The 16,356-nt window shown below is 45.2% G+C and overlaps 1 protein-coding gene across 21 annotated transcripts in view; it reads left to right on the plus strand.

Annotated features, from left to right (window-relative positions):
* The window catches only part of mipol1 (mirror-image polydactyly 1), a 379,557-nt gene that overhangs the window by 62,127 nt on the left and 301,074 nt on the right, over nucleotides 1–16,356 (plus strand). For 12 of the 21 annotated variants that reach the window (XR_013579490.1, XR_013579491.1, XM_078562785.1 and 9 more), the window contains one exon: nucleotides 12,024–12,091. The exons of 1 other annotated variant lie outside the window; for it this stretch is intronic. Coding sequence is in view for 14 of the 20 variants with exons in the window: in XM_078562785.1 (XP_078418911.1) it covers nucleotides 12,085–12,091 (7 nt within the window). In the remaining 6 variants the exon portion in view is untranslated. Of the gene's footprint in view, nucleotides 1–11,233; nucleotides 11,367–11,577; nucleotides 11,636–12,023; nucleotides 12,092–16,356 lie in introns of those variants that run through there. 8 more of the 21 variants (XM_078562782.1, XM_078562784.1, XM_078562780.1 and 5 more) reach the window with 2 other exon arrangements.

Below are 16,356 nucleotides of genomic sequence, written 5' to 3' on the forward strand. Positions count from 1 at the left end.
TGTTAAGGATCTTTGCCGCACTCTTGTGAAATGCTTCCTTAATATCAAGGGCAGTCACTCCCGTCTCACCTCTGGGAATCCATCTCTTTTGTCCATGTTTGGATCAAGGCTTTAGTGACGTCTGGAGCTGACCGGCCATGGTGGAACCCTAACTGATTGCCGGTGAGCAGGCTGAAGGCACTAGATATAATTGTTGCTAAATGCCACTTGATAGGACTTTGCTGGTGCGAGTATACTGTTGGAATGTAATTGATTGGATTGGATTTGTTCTGCTTTTTGTGGGCAGGACAAATCAGGGCAATTTTCCACATTGTCAGGTAGATTCCAGTGTTGTAGCACTCCTTGGCTGGGGGACAGCTGGTCCTGGAGCACAAGTTTTCAGTACTACAGCCTGGATGTTGTCAGGGCCCATACATAGCCATTTGCTGTATTGAGTACCTTCAGTCACTTCTTGATGCAATGTGAATTGAATTGACTGAGGACTGCTGTATGGCGATGCTGGGGACCTCAGGAGGAGGGTGAGATGGATCATCTTGGTACTTCTGGCTGAAGATTGTTGCAAATACTTCAGTCTTGTCTTTTGCACTGAGGCTCTGGGCTCTTCCAGCTTTGAGGATGGGGATGTTTTGGAGTCGCCTCCTCCGGTGAGTTGTTTAATTGTCCACCACCATTCATGGCTAGATGTGGTAGGACTGCATTGAAAACTATATAAGGGGAAAACAACAATTTATACTGTGAGAAGAGAGTGCTGATTGGTTGGCAAGTGGATTCTTTTAGAGGTGTTGCCATGGAGAGAAACTAAGTCCAGCTGAGAAACTGAGTGAAGACTTCGAATTTGATGAGAGGGGAGTTTCAAGTGTCAATTTTGTTCTTAAATTTTGCTCTTAAAATCTAACCTAGTCTGTAATTAGCAGTAACTGGGAAGTACTGTGTAAGCAGGCTAAGTTCTTTTTTTCTTTCTTGCAGTTTAGACAGGGTAAACTCACTCTCGGCTATAGGGGCTGACTAGTTAATTAGCTAACCGGTTGAATCTGGTTACTGTAGTCCCAGTTCAGATAACTGGAAATTCAGGGTTCTTTAGTGCAGTTGGCAAATGGAGCGCAGCTGACTAACTGATGACTTGGAGATTGGTGAGAGGGGAGTTGGGAGAAGGTGGGGAAGGAGTTGTTTGTTTCCTCTTTCTATCTTTGTCACACCATAGAAATTGGTTCTTGCTCCACTACAGGGAAAGGAGCTAGCTGTTTGGTGAGTATCTGGTAAGTGGGTAAGCTCTATTCTACCCCTAAGGTTTAAAATAGTACACAATTTGGTGGTAAAGTTAATCAAGTATATAAAAAAAGCAATATGAACTAAGTGATTAATATGATTAAGTAATTATTTAAAACACATTAAGGATGGCAGGGCAGGTGATGGGTCAAGGCTGCAGCATGTGGGAGCTCCTGCATAACATTGTGATCCAGGGCAAACACGTCTGTAGTAAGTGTTTGTGGAACTTCAGCTCAGAGTCATTGAGCTGGAGGCTGAGCTGCAGACTTTGTGACACATCAGGGAGGGGGAAAGTTACTTGGATGCTTTATACCAGGAGGCAGTCACACCACTTAGGACAGGGTCTTCTGATTTGGTCAGTGGTCAGGGACAGGAGGGTGTGACTGCGAGTGAGGCAGGTGAGGGGACCCAGAGTGCAAGAGTGTGAGCCTCTGCAATTGTCCAACAGGTTTGATGTTCTCTCAGCTTGTTTGGATGAGAGTGGGGGCTGCAGGGTGGATGAGCAAACTGACCATAGTACAGGAAGCCATCCAAGTGGGGGAGCAAAAAGGAATGTAGTGGTTGTAGGGGGACAGTATAGTAAGGGGGATTGACACTGTTCTATGTAGCAAAGAGCGAGAGTCCAGACGGCTTTGTTGCCTGCTTGGTGCCACAGTTCGGGACATCTGCTCTGGCTTGGAGAGGAACTTGCAGTGGGAGGGGAAGGATCCAGTGGTTGTGGTCCATGCAGGTGCCAACGCCATAGGCAGGATGAGGAAGGAGGCTCTGCAAAGTGTGCAAATTGGCATAGGACAAATAAAATTAGAGAAATGAATGTGTGGCTCAAAGACTGGTGTGGGAGAAATGGGTTACAGTTTGTGGGGCACTGGCACCGGTGAGATCTGTACCATTGGGGATGGTCTACATCTGAACCGTGCTAGGGCTGGTGTCCTCGCGAGCTGCCTAACTAGACAGTGTTTTAAACTGAATAGTGGGGGCAAGGGATCAAATTTGGGAAGATGTGGGAAATCAAAGAGTAGAGAAAAGGCAAGAAAGACAGGTATTAATATGGGAAATGATGAACAGACCATGATAGGACCGGACAGAGAGTACAATTCTAAGAGTAAATCAGCAGATAAGGCTAGACTCTACAAAAATAATAAAAGGACAAAACTAAAAGGCTCTGTATCTAAACGCACATAGCATTTGAAACAAAACAGATGAACTGATAGCACAAATAGAAATAAATAAGTACAACCAGATAGCCATTACAGAGACGTGGCTACAGGATGATGTAGATTGGGACCTGAATATTGAAGGGTATGTGACATTTAGGAAGGGCAGGAAGTTAGGAAAAGGTGGAAACTCTTTCGAGTTATCAACAGTCACAGATTGCAACTCTTTTGAGTACAATCACAGTTCTTGGTTTCCGGGAGTGGGACATGAACCCACAACCCTCTGATTCAAAGGCGAGGGTGCTATGAACTGAGCCACAGCTGACACCTCTAAGGAAAAAAGGTGGAAGGGTGACGCTGTTAATTAACGATGGTATTAGCACATTAGAGAGGGATGACCTAAATTCAGGAAACCAGGATGCAGAAGCAGTTTAGGTAGAGATGAGAAATGGTAAAGGCAAGAAATCACTTGTGGGAGTGGTGTACAGGCCTCCTAATTGTAGCTACACAGTAAGACAGAGTATAAAAGAAGAGATAATGGGAGCTTGCCAAAAAGGTACAGCAATAGTCATGGGGGATTTTAATCTACATATAGACTGGAAAAATCAGATGGGGAAAAACTGGCGTAGATGAGTTCATAGAATGTTTTCGGGATAGTTTCTTAGAATAACATGCTCTGGAATCAACCAGAGAGAAGGCTATACTAGACCTGGCATTGAGCAATGAGAAGGATTAATTGATAAGCTCCTAGTGAAGGCACCGCTAGGTAGCAGCGATCAAAATATGATTGAATTTTACATTCATTTTGAGGGAGAAACGAGTGTGGCTGAGACTAGTATTTTAAACTTAAATAAGGACAATTATGAGGGCATGAAAGCAGAGCTAGCTCAAATGAAGTGGCAAATGAGGTTAAGGGATATGTCAATAGAAGCTCAATGGTAGATATTTAAAGGGATATTTCAGAATAAACAGAATATATACATTCCAATGAGAGAGAAAAATCCAAAAGGGGAGGGCCCACCATCCGTGGTTAATTTAAACAGTTATAGACAATATCAGACTTAAAGAAAAAGCATATAATTACGCAAAGGCGGGTGGCAGGTCAGAAGATCAGAAAAAATATAAAGAAGAATGACAACAAATTAATAAGGGGGGGAAATTAGAGTACAAGAGAAAGCTAGCTTGTAATATAAAGACGGATAGTAAGAATTTCTATAGGTATTTAAATAAGAAAAGCTAACAAAGTAAGCATTGATCCTATAGAAAGTGCATCGGGGAATTGATAATGGAAAATAGGTAGATGGCGGATGAATTAAACAGGTGTTTTGCTTCGGTCTTCGCTATAGAGGACACAAGTAACATCCCAGAAATAACTGTAAATCAGGAAATGGGAGGAACGTGGGAAAATTACAATCACCAGGGAAGTGGTATTGAGCAAATTGTTGGGGCTGTGGATAGATAAATCCTCAGGTCAGGATGGACTTGACCATAAAGTCTTGAAAGAAGTGGCATGTGAACGAGTTGATGCATTGGTTTTAATTTTCCAAAATTCCCTAGTTTCGGAGAAGGTTCCATTAGATTGGAAAATAGCAAATATAAATCCTTTGCTCAAAAAGGGAGGGAGATAGATAGCAGGAAACTATAGGCCAGTTAGCCTAACATCTGTCTTAGGAAAAATGTTAGAAGCTATTATTAAAGATGTTATAGCAGGGCACTTAGAAAAATTCAAAGCAATCAGGCAGAGTGAACATGGTTTTGTAAAAGGGAAATCATGTTTAACCAATTTATTGGAGTTCTTTGATGGAATCACATGTGCTGTGGATAAAGGGAAACCAGTGGATGTACTGTACTTAGATTTCCAGAAGGCATTTGATAAAGTGCCACATCAGAGGTTATTGCAGAAAATCAAAGCTCATGATGTAGGGGATAACATATTGGCTAGCTAACGGGAAGCAGAGAGTTGGCATAAATTTGTCCCTTTTCTGGTTGGCAGGATGAAGAGTGGTGTGCCACTGGGATCAGTTGTTGGGGCCTCAACTTTCTACAATTTATATAAATGACTTAGATGTTAGGCTAACTGGCCTGTAGTTTCCTGCTTTCTGTCTCCCTGCCTGCCTCTCCACCCCTACCCCTCCCAATCCCACCACCACCTTTTTGAATAAAGGAGTTTTATTTGTTATTTTCCAATCTAATGGATGAAGGGACCGAAGAAATGGTGGTTAAATTTGCTGAAGACACAAAGATAGGTAGGAAAGTAAATTGTGAAGAGCACGTAAGGAGGTTACAAAGTGACATCGATAGGTTAAGTGAGTGGGTAAAGATCTGGCAAATGGAGTATAATGTGGACAAATGTGAAATTGTCCATTTTGGCAGGAAGAATAAAAAAGAAGCTTATTATCTAAATGGTGAGAGACTGCAGGGCTCTGAGAGTCAGGGATCTGGGTGTCCTAGTGCATGAATCACAAAACGCTAGTATGCAGGTACGGCAGGTAACTAGGAAAACTAATAGAATATTATCATTTATTGTGAGGGGAATTGACTACAAAAGTAGCAAGGTTATGCTTCAGTTGTACAGTGCAGTGGTGAGACCACATCTGGAGTATCGTGTACCGTACTGCTCTCCTTATTTAAAGAAAGATTTAAATGCATTAGAAGCAGTTCAGAAAAGGTTTACTAGACTAATACCAGGAATGGTTGGGCTGTCTTATGAGGAAGGGTTGGACAGGTTAGGCTCGTTTCCACTGGAAGTTGGAAGAGTAAGAGGTGACTTAATTGAAACTTTGAAGATTCTCAGGGTTCTTGACACGGTAGATGTGGAGAGGGTGTTTCCTCCTGTGGGGGAATCTAGAACTAGCAGTCAGTGTTTAAAAATAAGGGTAACTCATTTAAGACAGACATGAGAATTTTTTCTGAGGGTTGAGTGTCTTTGGAACTCTTCCTCAAAATGCAGTGGAAGCAGAGTCTTTGAATATTTTTAAAGCAGAGCTAGATAGACTCTTGATTAACAAGGGAGTGAAAGGTGGTGGGCAGGAATGTGGGGTTGAGGTTACATTCTGATCTGCCATGATCTTATTGAATGGCAGAGTAGGCTTGAGGGATCGAATGGCCTACTCCTGCTCCTAATTCTTATGTTTGTACGTATGTTCTTATGAATGCACTGGTGATGACGACTGACAGTTGACTGCCAAGCATTGTTTGAAATTTAAATCAGGCAGCTTGACCCTGATTGCTCAAGGTCTTGAGGAATCAGTCAACAAATCGCTGTCACTTATTTTGTTTAGCTGAAACAGGTGCAATGTGTATAACACAAACAAGAACAGAAAATGCTGGAAAAACTCAGCAGGCCTAACAACATCTGTGGAGAGAGAAACAGAGTTAACGTTTTGAGTCCATATGACCCTTCTTCAACGTGCAATATTCTTAACCTATAACTTCAAAGTTTGTGTGGAGTAAGTTGATGTTTAAAATAACGACCAACAGCTTTTTATTTTCCATACTGTTGAAGATTGAAGTACCTAATTAGGTTATTTTATTTACATGATTTCCTTATTAGTTCATCTCAAAGTAAAAATACACTCAACCTTATTTACAATAAACATTTACATCCATCTAGGATTTTACTAAATCAATTTGCAATAGAAAAATTTTGTCAAATGTAATTCTATTCGCTAATCATAAACTTAATCATAAACAGGATGACGAGTGGTGTGCCACTGGGATCAATTGTTGGGGCCTCAACTTTCTACAATTTATATAAATGACTTAGATGTTAGGCTAACTGGCCTGTAGTTTCCTGCTTTCTGTCTCCATGCCTGCCTGCCTCCCCATCCCTACCCCTCCCAATCTCACCACCACCTTTTTGAATAAAGAAGTTTTATTTGCTATTTTCCAATCTAATGGATGAAGGGACTGAAGGAATGGTGGTTGTGCACTGGTGGAGTCCCTACCTCTGGGCCAGAAGCTCTGGGTTCAAGTCTCACTCCAGGACTCGATGGCCACAGAAGGTGCATTCATAACGTGGCCAAACAGGTTGATTATCAGCCTCTGAATCTTTCCAATATGCCTGATGGCAGGTGGTAAGAATGGAAGAGTTTCTTGGTCAGCTGTACTGCAGAAGGCAATGGCAAACTATTGCTGCACTTTGCCAGGTATAACCCTGGACCAATCCAATGGAAGTCCATGGTCACCAACGGCCTCTTTAGGCATGGTACCTGAGCGAGGAAGAATCATAGACTTGCATCATAGCATTTTACCACATTTCTAAAATTACAAATGTGTTTCACATATGAATTGAATTTTGAAGACAAATGCAGAACCTATTTTGCATACAATAAGATCCAAAAAACAATAATGAAATGCATGACCAGTCTGCTTTTGATGCTTTATGCCAAGACATCAAAAGAACTTTGTGCTCTTGATCTCATTGGCACTATTAGATATTGAACATACATCTGAACAAATTGGATAGTGACACATTCCTTTGTACTGCGGTGGTGCTCAAAATCTTTGAGTGGAGCTTGAATTCACAACTTTCTGACATAAATGACTCCAAGACAAGAGTGCTACCTTCTGAGTCAAGCTGATGCACAGTATATATTAATATTTGATCTTTATTGGACAAATAAGTGACAAATTACATTGTCAATAAGTGTTAAATAGGGCGCAAAACATTATGGGGATTTTATGCTAGATATCTGCTTTGTTTCAGTGTCACTGGTCACTCTTGACATTGGACCTCACATCACCTTTGATCCAATGCACACCTTTTTATGTCCAGTACATAAACAATAGCATGGCTATTGTAACTGAGAGCCCTTACTCCAAACATCAGCTACTGGAAAACTAGCCCCCAACACCCTAGTAGGCCCTTAAACCAAGTCGCAGATACTCTTTCGAGTTATCAACAGTCACAGATTGCAACTCTTTTCGAGTACAATCACAGTTCTTGGTTTCCGGGAGTGGGACATGAACCCACAACCCTCTGATTCAAAGGTGAGGGTGCTATGAACTGAGCCACAGCTGACACCTCCACCAAGTCGCAGATGATGCACACCTCATGATTTATTTGAAATGGTAACTCAGCAACATTGAATAGAAGCAATCTCTGTTAATAACCTAAGATGCTTGCCAATGGATGCAGCTGTTACAAATCATAGGTAACCTCTTGGATTTAGTGGAGTCTGTTGTTTTCCATACATTTGTGACCCCACACTTGACTATTTGAATGCTGTCTTGGCCTTTCATTCAGCTCCTCTAAAACATGGTCCCCTCACCTAATACTCCTGTCCTTGCTGATCTGGATTGGCGCCCAATTACCCAAAGCCTCCAATTGCCTTTTATCCTCCCTTTCTCTGTTCTTCCTTCAAAAACCATTGATCCTGCTCCCCCCACCCCCACCCCACCGGCTCCCCCAAGTACTCTGTGTTCTCCAACTCTGGCCTCTTGTGCATTCCTGTACTCCCTCACCCAACTATTGTTAACCATGCCTTCAGTCATATGGGATCCATGGTCTGGAATCCTTCCCTAAATCCCTCCTTCAAGGTTCTCCTTAAAATCAACCTTGTCGGCCAGCCCTCCAAACTTTCCTTTATCTTGGTGCCCATTTATCTGAGTATCATTCTGTGAAGTGCCTGAGATGTTTTTCTATGTTATATAAATGCAAATTGTAGTTGTAAATCATCAGTGTCTCTTTTTTCTGGATTTGATATACACTGCCCTTTAAATGCTTGATTGAAAGCATAACTTTGGGTTGTAATAATAATACCCCTTTGTGACCTGAACCAACTATTTGTGTCTTTCACACATGTACTTCTTCAATCTCTCTTGAGTACACACTTGGTGAGATGATATTTGATATGAATTGTTAAGCAACTTTATTTCAGTGATCCAATAGCATAACAACAGTTATGGCCAGATTTACTTTGTTCAACCAGTACAATTTGTTCTCGAGTAATCAAAAAATACTGAATATACTACACTACTCCATATTGTGGATCGCCTGACTCAAACTAATTTCTAACCACCCTGAAGTGCATCCTTTTCACTTTTCAGTTCGTCACATAAAGACTTGACCACTTGTGTAGCATTCAATTTCAAAACCTTCCTGCTGGATTGCCTGTGTCTGTTTTAATCTTTTGCTATACGCAGCAGAGAAGGAAAGCCTGTCATACATATTGCTTAGTGCTTGGGACCAGGAGCTCTCCAACATGATGGGTGAGATGTGCTTATCGATTATTGAAATGAGTTAACAACTTGCTCATTATTTAGAGTATAAGGAAACCACATCAAAGATAACTAATTAGCATTTGACCATTCTATTCTTTCAGACACTTTTAATGAAGACCCATTTAAATACATAATTCGTTAGAACATTTAAGTTACTTTTTCCAAATTCTTTCTTCAAAATATTTCCAGAACGTGACTGACAATTCCAGCTAGTTGACTATCTTCCTCTTGTTATTAGTTTAATCAATTTGCATAGGTGAAATGCACTATACCCACCCTACTCAGAGCTGAACTGAGTTGTTTTCCTTTGAGGAATATTGTGAATGAGTAATTCAACACCTTATATGCTGATACTATTTTTAAAAAAATTGGCATGTGCATTTTGTCACTAAGCAAGAACGGTTTTGAAAGAGAAGGAACAACACCTAACAAAACTACTATTTACAATCTCGGCTAATATTAGGTCAGGCAGAGAGGTTAGGTGGTCAGCAGCTTAATTGGAATGAGGCCAAGGGAGTAAGAGCTGGATCTAATGGCCTGGCTTGGAGAGATAAGAAAAAAATTGGAGAAAGATGTAGGGTCAGGGCTGGGGCATGGTGGAGCATTGATGCTTACCTTGATGTGCAGAGAAGTTGGGGGAGCAATATTGGTAGATGAATGGATGGTTTCAATCTTGATGATAATGAAGTCTGACCCCTCCTAAACTTGTTGGAGGTGATGATGGGGGGAATAGCAGAGCAGTGTTTAAGGACTTGGTTGGTAGTAAAGAAAAAAAAGCTTGAGGCTATCTTTGCTCTTCAGGATGGTACTGAAGTAAGGGACTGTTGGAAGAAAAAGTTAAACCCATAATGCTTGTTGTTTACCTGATTGATCAGGCAACGGATGGCTAAACTGGTTGTGCATATTCTGGTCTGCACAATTTGAACTTGGAGAGATGGAGGTAGGACATACAAGGGCAAATGATTAGAAAGGGAGAGAGTAAAAGCTTCACTGAGGTCAAGGGCATCAGTTGTTGGAAAAAAGAGTGGTTGAATTGCAAAAGTATTTTGGCGAATGAAGGGTCAAACACTCAGTACTCAGATCAACTTTGTGACCCTTCTCTGCATTACTTCCAACTTTATATCTTGGTGACTGGAACTGGACATAGTATTCAAGATGTGGCCTTACCAAAGGTCTAAACAGTTAGATTATGACTTCCTGTAACTTATATTCTACTGTTTATGGTTTAACTTTCTAAAATAATGAAATGAAATGGTTGGTTACTGTAAGTGATATAAACTGCTGAACGAATTTAATGTTACAACAATCTGGCCCCTTCATCATGGAACATAATTTCTAAAGGTTGTCCTAATTTGTATTTATTTAGATTGTGGACCAAATACTTTATTGCATCACCAATAGATACTATTTAACCAAAACAGCAATATTGAACTTAACCAGGTTACTCTGGTCCTCATAAAATTATTATGGAACAAAAGAATTCTTCGATTTAGAGCACATTATATTGCTAGTTTCTCCTGTTGGCAGCAGAGATATACAACCCCACCACCCCCATTATTAAATTTAGCTGCAAAATACAGCTGTTAGTTGGGGTAGCATGCAGTGGGTGGGGGTAGGAGTCCAAACTTGGGTCACTGTTCAGCATAGTCAGCATAAGAAAGATAAGAAATAGGAGCAAGTGTAGGCCATATGGCCCCTTGAGGCTGCTCCGCCATTCAGTATGATCATGGCTGATCATCTATCTTAGCTCCACTTTTCTGCCTGCTCCCCATATCCCTTGACTCCCTGAGATCCAAAAATTAGTCTACCTAGCCTTAAATATACTCGATGCGTTCACAACCTTCTGGGGTAGAGAATCCCAAACTACATTAGTGTACTAAACGATGGATTTTGGTGTTTCTTCCAAATGGAAAAATCATGAAACAATGTTGTATCTGAGATTGTCATATAAAGTGGGACAGTCAGTGACTTTCTGTGTTAATAGGATTAACTGCTGTACTGACATTCTTAACAGTAGGAACCATTGGTATCATTTCTCCAGCAGGTGGCAGCCTTCTCCATTTAAGCAGTAGGCAGCAATGGGATGAGCTGAGGATGTCAGTGTTTCTTGTAATTGCTCCCAGTCTATTTGTTGCTTACTTATGAATTAACTTGCATTTATTGAACTAAATCATTTCAATCATTTAATTACACCTGAGGAGCTGAACTATAATTGCCTGCAGCTAACCAGGATCTAATATGGCTTCAGCTGTATTAATTTGATGTTTACTTTTCTGAGTGCTAAAAGCATTAAAATGATTGCGCAATGGGATTACATTTTGTTAATTGCTGGCAATCATTAGCTTGGAAATGGTGCTGAAGATTGACTGTAAATTATGGAGGGATAAAATTTATGATTTATGTTATGAACAATAGGGCAGCCTGTCTTCTTTTAAAATGCCCATGAGATTATTAAAAATTGCTTTCTTTCCACATCTTGGTATATTAAAAGACTGAAATTATTATTCATCTTTTTGTAGTTCTATAACTGCATTGACTGCGACATGTACAGTACATTTAATTAATGTAATAAAACACCTGCATTTCAGCTAATCCAAAAGTAAATGAGGAACTGAATGAAAGATTGCCTGTTTCTAAGAAGCGCTACTGCCGACAATTGAAAAAAAGAAGAGCTTGAGACTTCATGGGAAAATTTCCAGAAAGAACTAAGTTAGCAGTTAGGTGAGAAGCTAATGGAGGATCATGAAATCTCAGCCACGATTGCATTTTTTTGGATTGTGACAGCCGATAAGTGCTGTTTAACTTGTCGAGTAATTTTCTGTAAATTTGATGCTTCGAGGTGAAACATACACAAACAATTTTAATTGACTTCAGTTGGTACTGCAGTTTGTGCCTTTTTTATAGAGGATCCATGAGGAGACAACTTGCATGACAATGAAAAGTAATGTCAAAAGATTGATGTAGTGATGAAGTTCAGATGTCTGCAGCAAGTAATACTTAATTCATTACTATTTATTGAACATGAAGCTAATATTCAGCAATTGTCTTTTGCTGCCACTTCCCAACAAAAGCTCAACATAGTCCTTTTTTTAAATAAAAGACTCAAATTTGAGACTTAAAATAAATCTTAATGTTAACTACTGGAATTGTGCAATTTCAGAAGATGCTCTTACAGTCCAAATACATAGCAACTCTTTCATTATAAACTAAAACAGTTGTTCTGAAGTTCTTGCAATTTTTTAACCTGAATATTTTAGTTGCTGTATAAAGATATTTAAACATTGGACCTCTCATTAAATATATTTTTAGACAATTTTCACAAACATAGCTTTTTTAAATTGTTTTTTAATTGTCTTTTCGGTACTTTTTTTTTAACAGATCTGAAAACTTGGAGGAAAAAATAAGATTACAATAAGACGAAAATACATCTAATATACAAATGGAAGGTTAGTGAAAAGATGAGATCTATCACAGGCTGGATTATTGTTAACATTAAAGACATTGCCACTTTTTAAAAAAAAAGTTAATTTTATATTAAAACAGAAAAGCTGTGGACAAAATGCTTGAAATAAAAAGGCCCTGATATTTCAGGTGCTTGCAAAACAGGTTTGTTAGAGTGTAGAAGAAATTGCTTTAAATTGAATGGGGGAATAGCGCTAGGGAATATTTTTCAGAGCGATTAGAGCAACAAATATGCATTCCTTAAGGAATAAAAACACCCACAGGAAAAGCAGTCCAACTAAGGCTAAGAAAAGAAGTTGAGGTGGTATTAAAGGAACAGGCTAATAATGTTGAAGAGTAGAAAGCCTGAGGATTGGGAAGATATTATAATTTAGCAAAATATGACCAAGAAATTGATAGAGAAAAATGAATATCACAAACTACTAAAAGGCTTTAAAAACAGTTTGTAAAAAATTTTTCAGGGATGTACAAAGGAAAAGACTAGTGAAAGCAAATGTGGGCCCATTTCAGGCACAAACAGGAGAAATTATAATGGAGAATAAGAAAATGGTAGCGACATTAAGCAGAAACTTTGTCTTCCACCGTGATGACAGATACATAAAAAACAATTTGAGAAGTATTGAGGAACCAATGGTCTAACGAGAATGAATAACTTTAAAAACTTAGCATCAGTAAAGCAGTTAATAGGTATAAAGGTTGACAAATTAAGACCTGATTGCTTGTACCCAAGGGTTTGAAGAGGGATACTTAATATATAGGTTTTGATCTTCCAGAATTCTCTAAATTCTAGAGGTGTGTTACGACCCTCCTGAGGGAACCCCTTCTCTGCCCCCCTCTCTCCCTCTCTGCCCCCCTCCCTCCCTTCTCTTCCCCCCTCTCTCCCTCTCTGCCCCCCTCCCTCCCTTCTCTTCCCCCCTCTCTCCCTCTCTTCCCCCCTCTCTCCCTCTCTTCCCCCTCTCTCCCTCTCTTCCCCCCCTCTCTCCCTCTCTTACCACCTCTCCCCCTCTCTTCCCCCCTCTCCCTCTCTGCCCCCCTCTCTCCCTCTCTTCCCCCCTCTCTCCCTCTCTTCCCCCCCTCTCCCTCTCTTCCCCCTCTCTCCCTCTCTTCCCCCCTCTCTTCCCCCCTCTCTCCCTCTCTTCCCCCCTCTCTCCCTCTCTCCCCCCCTCTCTCCCTCTCTTCCCCCCTCTCTCCCTCTCTTCCCCCCTCTCTCCCTCTCTTCCCCCCTCTCTCCCTCTCTTCCCCCTCTCTCCCTCTCTTCCCCCCTCTCCCCCTCTCTGCCCCCTCTCCCCTCTCTGCCCCCCTCTCCCCCTCTCTGCCCCCCTCTCCCCCTCTCTTCCCCCTCTCTCCCCCTCTGCTCCCTCTCTCCCCCTCTGCCCCCCTCTCTCCCCCTCTGCCCCCCTCTCCCCCCTCTGCCCCCCTCTCTCCCCCTCTGCCCCCCACTCTCCCCCTCTGCCCCCCTCTCTCCCCCTCTGCCCCCCTCTCTCCCCTCTGCCCCCCCTCTCTCCCTCTCTTCCCCCCTCTCTCCCTCTCTTCCCCCCTCTCTTCCCCCCTCTCTCCCTCTCTTCCCCCCTCTCTCCCTCTCTTCCCCCCTCTCTCCCTCTCTTCCCCCCTCTCTCCCTCTCTGCCCCCCTCTCCCCCTCTCTGCCCCCCTCTCCCCCTCTCTGCCCCCCTCTCTCCCCCTCTGCCCCCCTCTCTCCCCCTCTGCCCCCCTCTCTCCCCTTCTGCCCCCTCTCCCCCTCTCTCCCCTCTGCCCCCCTCTCTCCCCTCTGCCCCCTCCTCTCCCCCTCTGCCCCCCTCTCTCCCTCTCTTCCCCCCTCTCTCCCCCTCTGCCCCCCTCTCTCCCCCTCTGCCCCCCTCTCTCCCCCTCTGCCCCCTCTCTCCCCCTCTGCCCCCCTCTCTCCCCCTCTCTCCCCCTCTGCCCCCTCTCCCCCTCTCTCCCCCTCTGCCCCCCTCTCTCCCCCTCTGCCCCCCTCTCTCCCCCTCTGCCCCCCTCTCCCCCTCTGCCCCCCTCTCTCCCCTTCTGCCCCTCTCCCCCCTCTCTCCCCTCTGCCCCCCTCTCTCCCCCTCTGCCCCCCTCTCTCCCCCTCTGCCCCCCTCTCTCCCCCTCTGCCCCCCTCTCTCCCCCTCTGCCCCCCTCTCCCTCTCTGCCCCCCTCTCTCCCTCTCTGCCCCCCTCTCTCCCTCTCTGCCCCCCTCTCTCCCTCTCTCCCCCCTCTCTCCCTCTCTGCCATCCCTCTCTTCCCTCTCTCCATCCCCTCTCTCCCTCTCTGCCATCCCCTCTCTCCCTCTCTGCCATCCCCTCTCTCCCTCTCTGCCCCCCCTCTCTCCCTCTCTGCCCCCCACTCTCCCTCTGACCCCGCTCTCTCCCTCTCTCCCTCTGACCCCGCTCTCTCCCTCTCTCCCTCTGACCCCGCTCTCTCCCTCTCTCTCTCTGAACCCGCTCTCTCCCTCTCTCTCTGACCCCGCTCTCTCCCTCTCTCTCTGACCCCGCTCTCTCCCTCTCTCTCTCTCTGACCCCGCTCTCTCCCTCTCTCTCTGACCCCGCTCTCTCCCTCTCTCTCTCTGACCCGCTCTCTCCCTCTCTCTCTGACCCCGCTCTCTCCCTCTCTCTCTGACCAGGCTCTCTCCCTCTCTCTCTGACCACGCTCTCTCCCTCTCTCTCTGACCACGCTCTCTCCCTCTCTCTCTGACCACGCTCTCTCCCTCTCTCTCTCTGACCCCGCTCTTTCCCTCTGTCTCTCTCTGGCCCCCCTCTCTCCCTCTCTCTCTCTGGCCCCCCTCTCTCCCTCTCTCTCTGACCCCGCTCTCTCCCTCTCTCTCTCTGACCCCGCTCTCTCCCTCTCTCTCTCTGACTGACCCGCTCTCTCCCTCTCTCTCTCTGACCCCGCTCTCTCCCTCTCTCTCTCTGACCCCGCTCTCTCCCTCTCTCTCTCTGACCCCGCTCTCTCCCTCTCTCTCTGACCCCGCTCTCTCCCTCTCTCTCTGACCCCGCTCTCTCCCTCTCTCTCTGACCCCGCTCTCTCCCTCTCTCTCTGGCCCCGCTCTCTCCCTCTCTCTCTGACCCCGCTCTCTCCCTCTCTCTCTGACCACGCTCTCTCCCTCTCTCTCTCTCTCTCTCTCTCTCTCTCTCTGCCCCCCCCCCTCTCTCTCTCTCTCTCTCTCTCTCTCTCTCTCTCTCTGACCCCCCTCTCTCTCTCTCTCTCTCTGACCCCCTCTCTCGCTCTCTCTCTCTCTCTGACCCCCCTCTCTCGCTCTCTCTCTCTCTCTCTCTCTCTTTCTCTCTGACCCCCCCTCTCTCTCTCTCTCTCTGTCTCTCTCTGACTCCCCCCTCTCTCTCTCTCTCTCTCTCTCTCTCTCTGACCCCCCTCTCTCTCTGCCCCTCCTCTCTCTCTCTGCACCCCCCCTCTCTCTCTGCCCCTCTCTCTCTCTCTCTCTCTCTCTCTGACCCCCTCTATCTCTCTCCCCCTCTCTCTCTGACTCCCCCCTCTCACTCTCTCTCTCTCTTTGACCGCCCCTCTCTCTCTCTCTCTCTCTCTCTCTCTGACCCCCCCCTCTCTCTCTGTGCCCCCTCTCTCTCTGTGCCCCCTCTCTCTCTGTGCCCCCTCTCTCTCTCTGCCCCCTCTCTCTCTCTACCCCCTCTCTCTCTCTGCCCCCTCTCTCTCTCTGCCCCCCTCTCTCTCTCTGCCCCCTCTCTCTCTCTGACCGCCTCTCTCTCTGACCGCCCTCTCTCTCTCTCTCTCTCTCTCTCTCTCTCTGACCCCCCCCTCTCTCTCTGTGCCCCCTCTCTCTCTGTGCCCCCCCTCTCTCTGTGCCCCCCTCTCTCTGTGCCCCCTCTCTCTCTGTGCCCCCTCTCTCTCTGTGCCCCCTCTCTCTCTGTGCCCCCTCTCTCTCTGTGCCCCCTCTCTCTCTGTGCCCCCTCTCTCTCTGTGCCCCTCTCTCTCTGTGCCCCCTCTCTCTCTGTGCCCCCTCTCTCTCTGTGCCCCCTCTCTCTCTGTGCCCCCTCTCTCTCTGTGCCCCCTCTCTCTCTGTGCCCCTCTCTCTCTGTGCCCCCTCTCTCTCTCTGCCCCCTCTCTCTCTCTGCCCCCTCTCTCTCTCTGCCCCCTCTCTCTCTCTGCCCCCTCTCTCTCTCTGCCCCCTCTCTCTCTCTGCCCTCTCTCTCTCTGCCCCCTCTCTCTCTCTGCCCCCTCTCTCCCCCTCTGCCCCCCTCTCTCCCCCTCTGCCCCCCTCTCTCCCCCTCTGCCCCCCCTCTC

Source organism: Cetorhinus maximus, chromosome 18 (genome assembly GCF_964194155.1).
Source record: "Cetorhinus maximus chromosome 18, sCetMax3.hap1.1, whole genome shotgun sequence".
Classification (NCBI taxonomy): Eukaryota; Metazoa; Chordata; class Chondrichthyes; order Lamniformes; family Cetorhinidae; genus Cetorhinus; species Cetorhinus maximus.